Source organism: Pseudonaja textilis, chromosome 3 (genome assembly GCF_049901715.1).
Source record: "Pseudonaja textilis isolate UNSWEBS1 chromosome 3, rPseTex1.2, whole genome shotgun sequence".
In the NCBI taxonomy this organism is placed as follows: Eukaryota; Metazoa; Chordata; class Lepidosauria; order Squamata; family Elapidae; genus Pseudonaja; species Pseudonaja textilis.
The window spans coordinates 86,589,792-86,603,794 of record NC_141992.1 but is presented as its reverse complement, the minus strand read 5'-3'; the positions used below and the strand labels follow the sequence as shown (position 1 = coordinate 86,603,794).

The following is a 14,003-nucleotide window of genomic DNA, read 5'->3' as shown; positions in this document are numbered from 1 at the left end:
CTTAAATTTCAGTTAAAATGTGATTTAAATGTGTTCCCAAGACAACAGTTCTAGAACTGCAACCTTCATGGATGCTGAATGCACATAAATATTTTAGATATAATACATGTTCAAGACCCATCCTTAAAAAGCTTCTGCCATACTATTATGCAAAGCACAGCCATGCTAATGCAAAGATAGAAACCATAATTCCACATCTATAAAACAAAGTAGAATTAGTGGCAGTTTTATTGCCGTATACAAATTTAACCAACATGGCGACCATGCCAAAGGAATTACAACAGTTTCAGGACATATGTACAGATTGTACATTTCAGAAACAGTTGAACATTTTTTTTAAAAAATGCACAAACAGATTTGCATCATGAAATTAACTAAACAAATGGACTGGAATAGCCAACACTTTTAATGGGATTACAAAGGCACTTCCCTACTCAAAATAGGAAATGACAATCTGCAGCCTAGAGGGAGGTTGAAGAAGAGTGCTCATCAACTACTGCACAATCTCAATTTTAAGAAAAAATAAGCAAGATTTCAAAACATTTATAGGATTCAATGTGATCCATTTCTGAATATTTATACAGTCTCATCTTTGTTTTTAGATTGTTTTTCTTGATTCTCTTGTTCTGTACTTTGGCTCCTTTGATGATCGTGTTTATCTGAGTGGTCCTTATCGCTGTGGTCATATCTGTGGGAACGTTCTTTGCTTTTGCTACGTTTTCGTGATCTTTCTTTACTAGGACTACGGTCTCGTTTTCGAGTCTTTTCACTGCTATCAGTTCTTCCTCTGCTTCGGCTTCTGCTCTGCTTGTTTGATTTCTCTTTACTTCCACTTTTATGTTTACTTGACTTATCTTTACTCCTGCTTCTACTATGCTTGCTAGCATTTCTACTTGTACTTCTGCTCCTATGCTTACGATCCCTACTTCGGCTTCGGCTATGCCGCCTCTCTTTTTTGGCATCTCTTTTTTCATCTTTATGCTTCCTTTCATCTTTTTCATCTCTGTGCCTCCTTTCATCTCCTTCATTTTTACCTTTTCTGTCTTTTGATTTTTCTCGAGAATGATCTCTCTCTCTAGAGCGATCTCGTTCTCTTTCAACACCTCTCTCTTTGTCATGGTCACGCTCCTTCCTTTTATTTCTTTCATTTTCTTTCTCTTTCTCTCTCCTGTCTCCTTTTCGATCGCGGCTTCGACTTCTGTGCCTTTCCCGGCTTCGCCTACGGTCCAAAGCGCGATCAGAACTTCGAGACCGTCTCCGTTCCCTCTCTCTCTCCTTAGCTTCACGCTCTAATCTTTGTCGCTCCCTTTCCCTTTCCAATTCTCTATCAAAACTGGATGAACCCCGTCCTTCTCGATGATGACTTCTGCTTCTTGATCTTCTAGGTGACCTCCTAGGACTCAAGGATCTTCTTGGAGACCTATAATAAAATGACAAAATGCTTTAGAAACAGTTTTTTCATAATAAGAATTTAACTGTAGAACATTTAATCTTTTTCATCTATTGGGTTGTCAATTTTAAGAATCAAATTTGTGCATTATTAATTTGTTATACCTGATGTAATGTGTAAGAAAATACCCAGAAGCAGGGTGCAATCATTTGATCAACCTCTGGTATCTCCTGATGTCTACTTAGCATAATTAATTGTATTTGTATATCACCCAATCCCCAACAAAACTGGGTAATTATTTAATTTACATTACTTTATATGAGTATTTAATTGTCATCCCCATCAGAAGACACAGGTCACCTTATATAAATAAAAGAACCCAGAACCATAACATCACAAAACTGTTATTTTAAAAATAAAGATCAATCAATAAATTGAGATGCAATAGCAGCCAACATATAAATTATAACAGGAAAAAATGCTGGAAAACGATTGCTTTTATTTCTTTTATCAGTTAAATCAAAGATGGGTTTATCTTGAAGTGGACAAACCATAAGACCAGGCAGCCACATATAAGGCTACTTTTCTGGTTCCCATCTCTTTAGCTTCATGAATAGTGGATATCTACCACATGTCTTAATGACTTGAACCTGTGGAATGAGCAGATTCTATTTGGATCACACGGTCCCAAAGACAGTCAGGATCCAAGCTATGAAAAGCTTTAGAGATAACTAACAACTAGCAATTTGAACTGGATCAAGGAATCTACAGGTGACCAATCTAGTAATCAAATAAGTTGTGTTACCCTGCTGAACTGGATTTCATCTGTCATCCATTGCTCGTTGAAATTGTTGAACAATAAACAACTTGAAATGGAGCATGTTGCAATATGGGTGATGAGGATATGAGTAATTATAGCCAATACACTCAAAGAATGGCTCTATTTGTTCCTCTAGGTGCCACAGATTCAAAAGAATCTACACTTCAGACATGCTCAGTGAAACTCCATCCAAAATCCAAGTCATAGCTACTAAAATTATTTCCAAATAATTACACATTCAACTTGAAGCTTTTTGACTTATTCAGTCCCTGATAACCTTTAAACACTAGGTATGATAAACTCTGCTCTCTAAAGAGAGGTTTAATAAGATCCACAGGACTGTAATTCCCAATATATAGGTCCCAGAATAATCATTTACAAGAGACAAATGGTAATTTTTGGTCCAGATTGGCAAAGATCTAGATGAACTATTTCTTTTCAGATATTTTGTGACTAAGTTCCAACCACCTTCACCCAAATTTTCCCTAAATAAGTGGGCTGAAGTTCAAACAGGATCACACAAATCCTATGTAAACTTGTGAGACACAAACTGAGCAAAAGGCACCAAACTACTAGTAAATATAAGCAGTTTAACCTCATATAATGGGTGCATGGAGGGTCAGCAGCTGCCTCAGCTGGGCATGTCACATCATAGCAATGGAAGAAAGAAGATAATAAAGATCAGGTTGGGGAAGTCGGGATACAGTGTCAGTAGAATAGAGGGCAGAAAAAAGGGCAGAGACAAGGGTGGAGGCATTGAAGTGTATACTGCAGTTATAAATGACCGGTTGACAAGTACTCAAATGTTGATCATATGACTGTGGGATGCAAGAACAATCACAACTTCAAGGACCAGCTGAAACTACCATTCATTCAACATATCCTAACTTTGAACGGTATTGAACAAATGGTAATTGAGGACTACCTCTACATGAGCAGGTGTTCAAATTAAATTTCATTTCAACCATAAAAACCTAATAACGAAGTCCATTTATCAAATCTTAACTACGATATGGGAATATGTACTAATCTTACAGAGGAGCTGAGAAAGTAACATGAAGCAGTTTGTTAGTTCAAAATGGTTATTTGTGTAATAGCAGTAGACAAATAATATTTACAATAGCAAAATAACACAATGATTATGCCAAATTACTAGAGAACGATTAAATAATTATTTAATAAAATTAAAATATAACCTTGAACGTCTACGCTCTGTATGCCTGTCTGCTTCTTCTACTCCCTCTTTGCCATCCTTCTTGATTTTTCTAGGTCTGGCTTTAATTTGTTGATCAATGTTCTTTTGCACGGGTACAGGAATTCTCGGAAATAATGTAGAAAACCATTCAAGCTTAGTAAGAAAAGAGCGCAGCATTTCTCCAATGGTCATCATGCAGCCACCACCTGCTTTCACATCAAGGTCCTTCAAAAAGAAACACAAAACACAACACACATTCTGATTGTGAGAAGCTATCTAAAATTTATCTAGAAACAAATGCTACTTATACTGATTGCCATATTTCATATGCGATGGCTTAGCTGTTTTTGCTGATAATTAAGCTGTTATATGAACTTCATCTCTTGCATCTTTGCATTTTGCTATTTTACTGGCTGGTAATTTGATTTAATACCCAAGCATGCAGGTATAGACTGTTCCTGCAGCCAGGCAGTAAAGGATCCATTTCTTAGTAAACCAGGTTGAAATATTAGCATAACTGAGTTGTATTCTATTATCACATATGGTTATTCCATAAAGGAAAAGTAATTTGTTCTACATTATCTGGTATTTTGCGGACTATTGCCACAAATTAGAACTACCATTTATCCATACTTAGGATGACCATTCCTGTCTAAAAATGATCAGAAAAGTCTGTAGTATAAAATGGACTATACCTAAATAGGAAGCAATAGCAAACCAACTGCCATGAAGCAGTGAGTTTTCTAATTTAGAGTTATGCAACAAATAAATAAAGTAACAAATAATTGGAAACGCATAATCCATGATGACCATTGTCTCGGAAAAGGGTCATTACCGCATGAAGGCCTTCTTGCTATGCCCTCTCACAGCTCAGGACATGTTAGTCAGCTATTGTCAGGCCCAAACCTATAGTGCAAGCACACAAGGAAAGTGAGATTTGTTATCTAAAACAGGAACAGAAAATCTGTATGTAAAACTGCTTGCACTCACACACATTTAAGTGTTCAGAAATACAGTTTTTCCAAACAAAATCGTTGCAAAGATTTTCTTTTCTAAAGAAGAAAACAACACATTAGCTAAAATGTAGTTCCTGAAAAATATAAATAGAGATCAATGAATTCATAAAAACATTTATATTTAGGCATATATATATATATATATATATATATATATATATATATATATATATATATATATATATTTATATTTATATTTATATATATATATATATATATATAGATGCTTTTACATCTTCAACACTGGCAAACTGGAAAAAATGTTAACATATGAAAGTGATTCCTCTTTATTCATGCAGTTTTAGTTAGTTTGGTGAAAAACTGAGCCATGAATTAGTTATTGGTAAGAACTGAGAATGTGAGACATTAATTAATAAATAAATGTGCCAGTGTTGTGTATGTGCATATGTAATGAATGAAAAAAAAATCCATCTAAATCTTACTTTGAGAGACTGCATCACTTGATCTCAATTACCACTGTTATGGTATAATATTGTATACATGGGTACTATAACTGAAACATGTTCATGATAAAACCCAAAGAATTCACATCAGATCTGTGTTGCAGGGGTAAAAAAAGAATTCAGATAAACTAATGTATAGGCACTAGAGGAATTTAACATTTAAGCAAGGTATGTATGGAGTTCCTAACTGTTATAGATTTTTTTTGAGGGGGGGGGTTAAGTTCATTGCACAATTCTGCAAGTGAAAACACTGAAGAATAGAATGTAAAAGTCTGTTTTAAAAAGTGACCATTCAAAACTACCAACATACTGCTTCCTAACAAAAAACACATTTTTTTGAGTTCTGAGAAATGATTAACTTCTAATAAAGTTAGAAAGCTAATCCAAATTTGCACATCATTAAGGATGGTTTTTACTGCTAAGATTTGCAGTTAAAGATTATTTTTGCATTCCATAAAATATTTTAAAATATCAGAAAGAAAAGAAAAAAGAAAACAAAGTATTACCCTTGTTGACATACCTCCTCATCATCGAGAAAGGATTCAAACCAGTCCCATAAATCTTTTGGAGGTTGTGTGTACCTGAAATACAAAGTAATTGTGTAACTTTAACATTTTTCCTCTGTAGATAAAACTTAGTTTGTAATTAAATACAAAACTACTTACCTAATATACATGAATCCAAGGGCCCTAATGTATGGGGAATCTATATGAGTTATTAGTCCCATCACTTGCTTGCGGGTAAGCTTCAAAGTAAATAACTTGTACAAGAGGCAAAAGGCGGTAGACACTATACCTCCAGTTCCAACTCCTCGCACCTTTCAAAATGAGAAAAACAACAACCCATAATTGATTCAACAGAGGAACAATATAGGTGAGGGTTTTTTGTAAATAAATTAATTTTTTGTGCTCAAATTTTTAGGAGAAGGAAGAACAGATTCAGGTGTACATAGTACAAGAAGCTATACCTTCTCTCAATGAAATTACATTATTGCCAATCATTCAACTGTGACTAGCCTTACATTGCTTAGGAAAGAAATATTTTATTTCCTTATTTAGATTTACATGGTCATCCATTTTGTCAGAGTGAATGTGGGTGGCTAACATTAACAATAAATGTATAAAAATAATAACTAAATAAAGAACAAAAACTGTCAACACATGAAACCTTCACACCTTTGAAAAACTTGAACAGACATGTACACATAACTTGTTTGTATGTGTATTCCTCTTAGAATAAGGGATGTTATGTATGCATGGTATTTGCTAAATTGGCAACTCTAAAATGAAAGTGACTCACAGTAAATTATTTAGGTTTTTAAAAATTAAATTTTAACTTATTGACTTATTATTTACCCAAAGCTTCATTATAAGTGTTCCTTCTTTAAAAAACTGAGGACCTAGAATTTAATAAAAACTAGCATTTTATTAAATATAAAATACACATTAGCACTGCATTTATCATTAGGAAAGATTAATCCTCTTAATCTCTATTATAAAAATAAACAGACTGTTAGTTTGAGCTCCAAGCTTAGCAATTTGGTTGCAAACATTTCGTCACCATTTGAGGAGACATTGTCAGTGTGTTTTGAATTGTGCTCATCTCTCAGAACACAGGTCTTTAAATACATAAGGTATCAAAACATGTGTAACTCTGAATGGTTGCTAAATTAATAGTTGTAAGTCGAAGATTACCTGTAGATCAGTCCATTAAAAATTTTGTTCATATTTTTGTCAAATTTTTGTCATATTGAACGTATTATTTCAGAGTGAGATTTTCCTTATATTTATTGTTATGAAATGAAATGTGTTTGAATATTAGTAGCTTGAGTTGGTAGTTAGCCCAACCTGAGCTACTAATACCTGAGGTATTTAAAGACCTGTGTTCTGACAGACGAGCACAATTCAAAGTGCACTGATGATGTCTCTGCGAATGGTGATGAAACATTTGCAACCAAACTGCCAAGCTCAGAGCTAAAACCAACAGCCTAACTACCAACTCAAGCTACTAACACATTTCATAACAATAAACATAATATGTTCCATGAGTTATGAACAAAACTTTTAATGGACTGAACTACAGGTAATCTTTGACTTACAACCATTCATTTAGTGACCATTCAAAGTTACAATGGCAGTGAAAAGTTGGACTTATGACCTTTTTTCATATTTACAACCGTTGCAGCATCCCCATGGTTATGTGATCAAAATTTCAGCACTTGGCAATTGGCTTATATTTATGGCAGCTGCATTATCCTGGGGTCATGCGACCACCATTTGTAACTTTCCCAGCCAGCTTCCGACATAGCAAGTCAATGGGGGAAGCCAGATTCGCTCAACAACTACATAGTTCACTTAGCTGTGGCAAAAGGTCATAAAATGAAGCACAGCTCACTTAATAACAGCCTTGCTTAGCAATGGAAATGTTGGGCTCAACTGAGATCATAAGTCAAGGACTAATTGTGCTAATAAACTGGTTGAAAGCTTGCAAACTGAAGTTTTTTATAGATCATTTTGAAAAATTAACTTTTTTTTTAAAAAAAGCTCCAAAATGCAGAAATCACGTACTTCTACTTACCCCTCCACACATCCCTGTTTGACCTGCAGTTTTTCTGCTTCCCTTCTCCCAAGGCTCAACATGGGTAACCTGTAAACAAGTAACAAATTAATTAAATTTTACCTTCATATTTATATTTGATTTTCTTCTGTCTGACATAATGCCATTATAATTTTATCTTCTGATTAAGCATATTGTTTCTGTATATGCCAAACTTTAAGAAATTTGGACATGCCACAATCATCATCGATTCCATGAAAAAGTGATGAAAAAGAACATCACCAAAATGATAAGATTATGCAACTCACTACTACATGATGCAATAGTGATTATCAATTATTACAACATCCCTTGTTTGAGCAAACATATCAGGTCTTCGTAAGTAACGTGAATGTAATTGCAAAATACTGATCAGAGATTTGAAGAGTCTTAAAATGTTATAGAAAGGTTTAGGCATTGTTTAAAATAAAAACAAACCAAATAAAGATATCAATAGCAACTTCAAGCTAATACTTTGTTAAAGTGTTTGAAACATGAGGAAGAAGTTGTTTATAAAAATAAAAGTGGTATAAAATAAATACATAAAATAAGCTATTACGCCACTTTTTAAAAGTGTAAAGAAAAAGAGAATAGGATTTGTAGCAGCAGACCTAAGCAAAGAGATATTTGTATAGTTCAAAGTATGAGAAGAAAATGGAAGAAAGCTTTAATCCCCCCCAACACTATTCCTAATTTAGTCCATTGAGTGCAGAATGTAATAGGTGATAAAATAAGTTTCTCTCTCCCTCTCCCTCACACATACCCCTTACATGTGGCTTTTATTATTTTTAAAATATCTAAATTTGAAGCACACTTAAGTATGTAAACAATTTGTAGCCATTTCTGTTGAATAATTAATTGTAAATCAAGAACTGATTTATAAATTGCAAAAATAAGGAAATATTCATAGTTTGAAATTGAATGAAAACTATATACCCATGGTTGAAATAAAATTTAAAGTTATTTGCAGAAAAATTCACCAAAATAAATAAATCAGTAGAACACCCTTGTCTGATAATGTTAATGTTTGTTTCCCTCCCATATTATCCAGTCATGCTTGTATTTGCTTTGGCATTGAATATAATGACCCAAATCATTCTCCAGTTCTCAAAAAGCTCTTATTCATAACCACTTTCTGATTTTGACAAATATACATTCCTCACAAAATATACATTCCTCACAAAAGAACATATACTATTTTCTATAAGCAGATAGCACATCTTAAAATTTATCAACCCATTTCTGCAACTTTAGCAAACATTCTACTACATATATATAAATTCTTATTCTAACTTTCCTTCATTTAGTGATAAATGGTGGAAGTTGTTCACTCCATTTTCCTTACCAATGGTTCCTCTTTGATGCATGAATTTTGACAACCATATCTACATATTGGCTGCATTATACTTTCATTGTCATATTTATAAATAGGGATTAATTTTTAACTGGTCGTTTAGTGACTGCTTGGAGCGACAATAGACCACCACCCCACTCCCCAAAGGTACTTATGATTTGGCTCTGACAGTCACTCCTTGCATGTGACTACATTTTGGTTACCTGGAAAAAACGCTAGCAATTATGGCTGCTTGTAGTATCCCATGGTCAGGTGATTGTGATTTACATTTTTGCTGAATATTGGTTTTTACTTCTGGTTTGGGGCAAAGATATCCCACAGCAAACAATGGGTTTGCTTAATGATCACAGCAAAACAATTGTAAAAACATGTCTGGTAATGTGACCCATTTTATAACCATATTAGGCAGGTTCCTTTACAGATGTAAGCTGAGGACTACTTATACTGCAAATCATTCACATTTTCAATCAACAGCACATCAGCTGCACATAAAACTACTGTTGCATTCACATTTCTTTCTCAGATTTAATGATAAACACATTAACCAAAAGATTATCACATACCTCTGCTGAATGTTGAACCATTGCTATGTAATCTATTTATTTTTAACCATGCATCATATGCCAGACTTACTGTATTTAACACCCAACACTTAACTCCATATTTGTCTAGAACATTCCATAATTCAAACTTATTTTATTTATCATATGCATTTCTAAATCAACACATATATAATATACTGTTGAGTTCATGTACTTCTCAATGACATGTTGAAAAGCAGCATCCACATTTCTGAATTTTTTCTTTTTGTCACCTTAAGAATCTTTCATTTAGAATTCTGTCAGGCACCTTCTCAGAAATACATAAGAAAATCTCCCTGTAGTTTTTGCATTCACTTTTGTTAGTACTTCCCATTGCAGTATGGTAAATTCTTCCACTCAGAGCTTCTTTTGAAGGCGAGATGGGAGCTATAAATTTAATCAATAAATTCTTCCAATTGTCAAGATCAGAGACAGTCTTCAAGCACACTTTAAGGAAATCATACAAACAAATGATCGGTAAACTACACCTGTTTTTTAACACTTCTCCAATTATGTCATCTAAGACTACAGCCTTACCATTTTTCAATATTTTGCATTTTTCTTTTCATCATATCAGATATTAAAATTTATTGAATTTGTTTCAATTCTATTCTTTAATATATTATTAACACTGCAATACAAATCTATAAATTCTTCTTCCACTACTTTTGCAGCATTTTTCTATTATTTTTTCTGTATCCACAGCATCTTTCTAACAAGTCTCCTTTTTCCTATTAAAATTACATGCTTCTGTGACACACTACAATGTAATTATTTTCATTGTATTCAAAATTGCTTCCATATTGTTTTCTTACACTGAATTTCCATTTATCTGTGGGATGACTAATTTATTTTCTAATGGTTTATTAAAGAAAGGACTTATATTTTTTCTTCCTCCAGTTATTCTTTCATTTGCCTTTTTATGTCCATTTTTCCTTAAAAGCAACCAACACTAACCTAAAAATGGCATATCCTACAATCAGAATCTTTCATCACCCATCTTCCCTTCACTGAATCCCTCAAACTTTTTATCATAAACAATAAAATGATACATGTTTTTAGATTTATTGGTAGTCTTCCAACAAACCATGATTTACATTTTTGCCAGAAACAGGTTTCTGGCAAAAACTGCTTCTAGTGAACAATGGGTTCATTTTACAACTATTGCAAAAAAGGCAATAAAATTAACTCAGGGATGTAATGATCTGTTTTACTTATCAAGAATCATGGTCATAAATGAGCATACGTCAAGGACGGCATCTATATATGCATTATTTTACCATTAAAGTCCCTCTCTATGACCCTGTAATCCCTTAATTCAGGTTAGAATTGGGACAACACATATGTATAAAGAAACCTAGATTCAATATACATATATGTATGGCATTCAGCTTTGTTCGGGTATTTCCCGAACACTACAATGACATGGGAAAATACCTGAACAAAGCTGAATGCCATACATGTAAGTACCCGCGAAAACTTAAGAAAATAAACAAACAAATGTATGTATGTATGTATGTATGTATGTATATGTATATGTATATGTATGTATGAAACAAACATTTTTCAATACAAATAATTGTCAAAGACTAATGACAATGTTGGGGCTTTCAAATGGCTCAATTTTTGTATTCATTTTTGTTCTCACATATTTTCATGACACTTTTTTCTGATTTGCATTCATTCAGAATGTCACATATTTTTTTCTCTAAACTCATTTCTGGTGCCTTCATTACTACTATCAATGGAACATAATGCATAGTTTTACATATACCCATGCAATCTGAATATTAACTCATCCTTACTGAAATAGCTCTTACCCTTTAATTTCATAATTAAACTATATCTTCACTTCCATACATGCCACCTTAATAAACCTTCCCCCTTTCTTACTTACAAAACACTATGTTCTTTCATTTCATTCATATATACATACTCTTTAGAACAAGAGTCTTCAAACTTGACAGCTTTAAGACTTGTGGACTTCAACTCCCAGAATTCCCGGGCAAGCATGACTAGAGGAAGAATTCTGGGAGTTGAAGTCCACAAGTCTTAAAGCTGTCAAGTTTGAAGACCCCTGCTTTAGAACTCCAAGTTGCAATCATAAACATATGACTGTCACCAGATGGGACTCAGTCTGTCATACATAAGGGCTTTGATCCATCAAGGCTTTCACATAATTCTTGTCAATAGGATAAAGGAGGTGTCATCTAAGTTGCCAACCTTAGTTATCACAACCAGCATTTTCTCTTGAGACTAGGACAAAAGAGTTCTGACTGATTCTGACCAATACTGCCCCAAACACTTCCACAAATCCAGATGTATGGAGTAGGTTTAGATAATTCTATAGAAGCTAGGATCTCCAATGTAGAGATTACTTTGGTATCCCATATGTTACCTGCAACTTAAAAATATAAACAGGGCGTACTGACATGCATTCAGGATATTCAGTTAAAGCAACTGAAATTTAATAGAAAGTGCTAAGAAGCAATTCCTCCCGTGTAATGCTAATACAGTAATTCTGACTTTTCACATTCTGAAGGTAGGGGATAAGCATTCAGAAAATAGAAAGACTTACCTAATTCAAAGTTCAGAATACCTTTTGCACCAGATTTTTTCAGATTAGATTACAGGGAAACAACAAACTAGCAAATCAATCTTTGAATGTCTTCTCAAGGGTGCAAATTTAATTTAGCATTGTACAGGTAGTCCTTGACTTACACTGTTCATTTAGCGACTGTTGAAAGTTGTGCACTGAAAAAAGTAACTTATGATCATTTTTAACAGTTATGACCGTTGCAGCATCTCCATGATATATAATCCAAATTTTATAGCTTAGTATTGTTTGTTTTCCTAGTAACTATTTACCTAAATTTTAATCATGTCCGTGTTTTGCTTTTCAAGGCCAGTAAAAAGTCAGTCAATTTTTTTAGATGACCTCAGTGGGAAATGATCTTTACTAACAATAGTTGCAGCCTAAAAGCTGAATATCTCCCTTGCCCTTCCCTCCACAGCAGAAATTGATAACTGGATGCTAAGAAAACTTGTTAAAGTGTTGCCCCTAAAAACTAGAAAACATTATCTGGATTTCTGTTTAGGCACCCAAATATTTTGGACTAATGCTCTGGAAGGGGAAATATACTAGTGTTTGATCTCTTTTTTTATTTTTATTTTTGCTATTTGGTGACAGCTGTGCACATCTACACCCAAAAGGGGTAAAAAAACCTCTTTAATCTGGCAGTGTGAATTGGGTTACACTGCATCAGTGTCCAGCTAGCCATCATAACACAGAATGGTAGTATCTATGCTAAAATTACTAGTGTAATCTTATCCATATGTAAATAAAATCAAGTCTCACAAAGTTCATTAGTGCTCTCCCCCCCCCCCAAAGATAAGCAGTTACAAAAATGAAACAAGAGTCAATCACGATGATATGTCGGGTCATGTGGTAAAGGTATAGTTTTAAACCAAGAACTCATTCATCCATTAAACTTATCATACAGCTTGATGTGGTCATACTCCTCAGGGGAACTACTTCTCACAACAGTTGTAAAATTAGATTCCAATATCCGCTACTCTGCGTTTCTGGGAGGAAAAAGTAAAATTCACTCTCACTTTTAGAGGTGTGGAAGCAGCATGGAGCGGGAAAAAAAACGGTTATTAACTTTATCTTCATTCCATTCCAGAACATTTCCAAAAGGATAGGTTCCAACACAGAAATGGGGGGTCTGTTCTTCCGACACCTTCCCACTCCGAAATAATACAAACACAATTGGGGTCAGGAAATAGGTCGAGAGGTTTACACCTCCGTCTTGTAGGTTTGGCTGCCCCTTTTGCATAAACACACCGGCGTTAAGGCCCCCTTCGCTGATTTCGAGGTAGGAAGGAGAGGAAGAGCAGTTCCTTTTCTAGCCTCTTTCTTTCAGAAGGAAATGGGAAGGGAGGCCCACCCAACTCCAAGGCCGGAGGCCACAACGTTGGGCCTCCAGAGACAGGCTCGTTTCGAGGATCCCTCTAGCTTCGTCCCGTTCCCCCAAGTGACCCATTTCCTATCCCGCGTCGCCCGCTCACCTTGAAAAAGATCTCGTCGACCACCTCGTGGTAGGTCTTCAGCTCGTAAAGCTGTACCTTGAAGTAAGGGGACGAGAGGATGTTGGTGAGGATCATGGGGTTTAGGTTCATGGTCTTTTCGTTCCCCCACAGAGGCAGAGCGTTGCCTTGCTTGCCCGAGGCGGCCGGTTTGGGGCCCGCGCTCTGGAGCGCTAATGGGGGCGACAAAACGGCGCCGGCCTGTGGATTCTGCTGCTGTTGCAGGATCCCCTGGTGCTGCTGCTGCTGCTGCGGCGACTGGTGAGGCGGCAGCGGATGGCAGTTGCCGGGCCCCACGAAAGGGCAGTTATTAGCCATAGCGGCCCCAGCGAAAAACAAATCGCTGGCGCCAAAAGAGCGGGCGACTAGGCCGCTCGAGTAAGGCGGGCTGAAGCCTTCCAGCTTGAACGCAGAGCGACTCCGCCAACCGCCGACAAGATGGCGGCTCCCGCGGAAATGAGCAAGAAAAAAAAAATCCTTCCGGGACTGAGGCGGCCAA

At 35.3% G+C, this 14,003-nt stretch overlaps 1 protein-coding gene across 1 annotated transcript; it reads right to left on the bottom strand.

Annotated features, from left to right (window-relative positions):
- Positions 1 to 210: 210 nt before the first annotated feature.
- Positions 211 to 13,959, bottom strand: PRPF38B (pre-mRNA processing factor 38B). Its single transcript, XM_026700433.2, has 6 exons — positions 13,487 to 13,959; positions 7,463 to 7,531; positions 5,551 to 5,702; positions 5,406 to 5,466; positions 3,407 to 3,630; positions 211 to 1,420 (listed from the first exon to the last, which is right to left on the bottom strand). The coding sequence occupies exons 1-6, from the start codon at positions 13,820 to 13,822 to the stop codon at positions 577 to 579; spliced, it is 1,686 nt and encodes a 561-aa protein (XP_026556218.1). The 5' UTR covers positions 13,823 to 13,959; the 3' UTR covers positions 211 to 576.
- Between the last annotated feature and the right edge of the window lie 44 nt (positions 13,960 to 14,003).

What these genes read in the sequence shown, in the direction of transcription:
- PRPF38B (XM_026700433.2), bottom strand. Translation starts at nt 13,822, where the DNA reads ATGGCTAATAACTGCCCTTTCGTGGGGCCCGGCAACTGCCATCCGCTG. An exon ending in CTTGGATTCATGTATATTAG is followed by an intron (nt 5,467 to 5,550) that starts GTAAGTAGTTTT and finishes TTTGTATTTCAG; the next exon opens with GTACACACAACCTCCAAAAG. An exon ending in CCTTTCTCGATGATGAGGAG is followed by an intron (nt 3,631 to 5,405) that starts GTATGTCAACAA and finishes TTCTTTTTGAAG; the next exon opens with GACCTTGATGTGAAAGCAGG.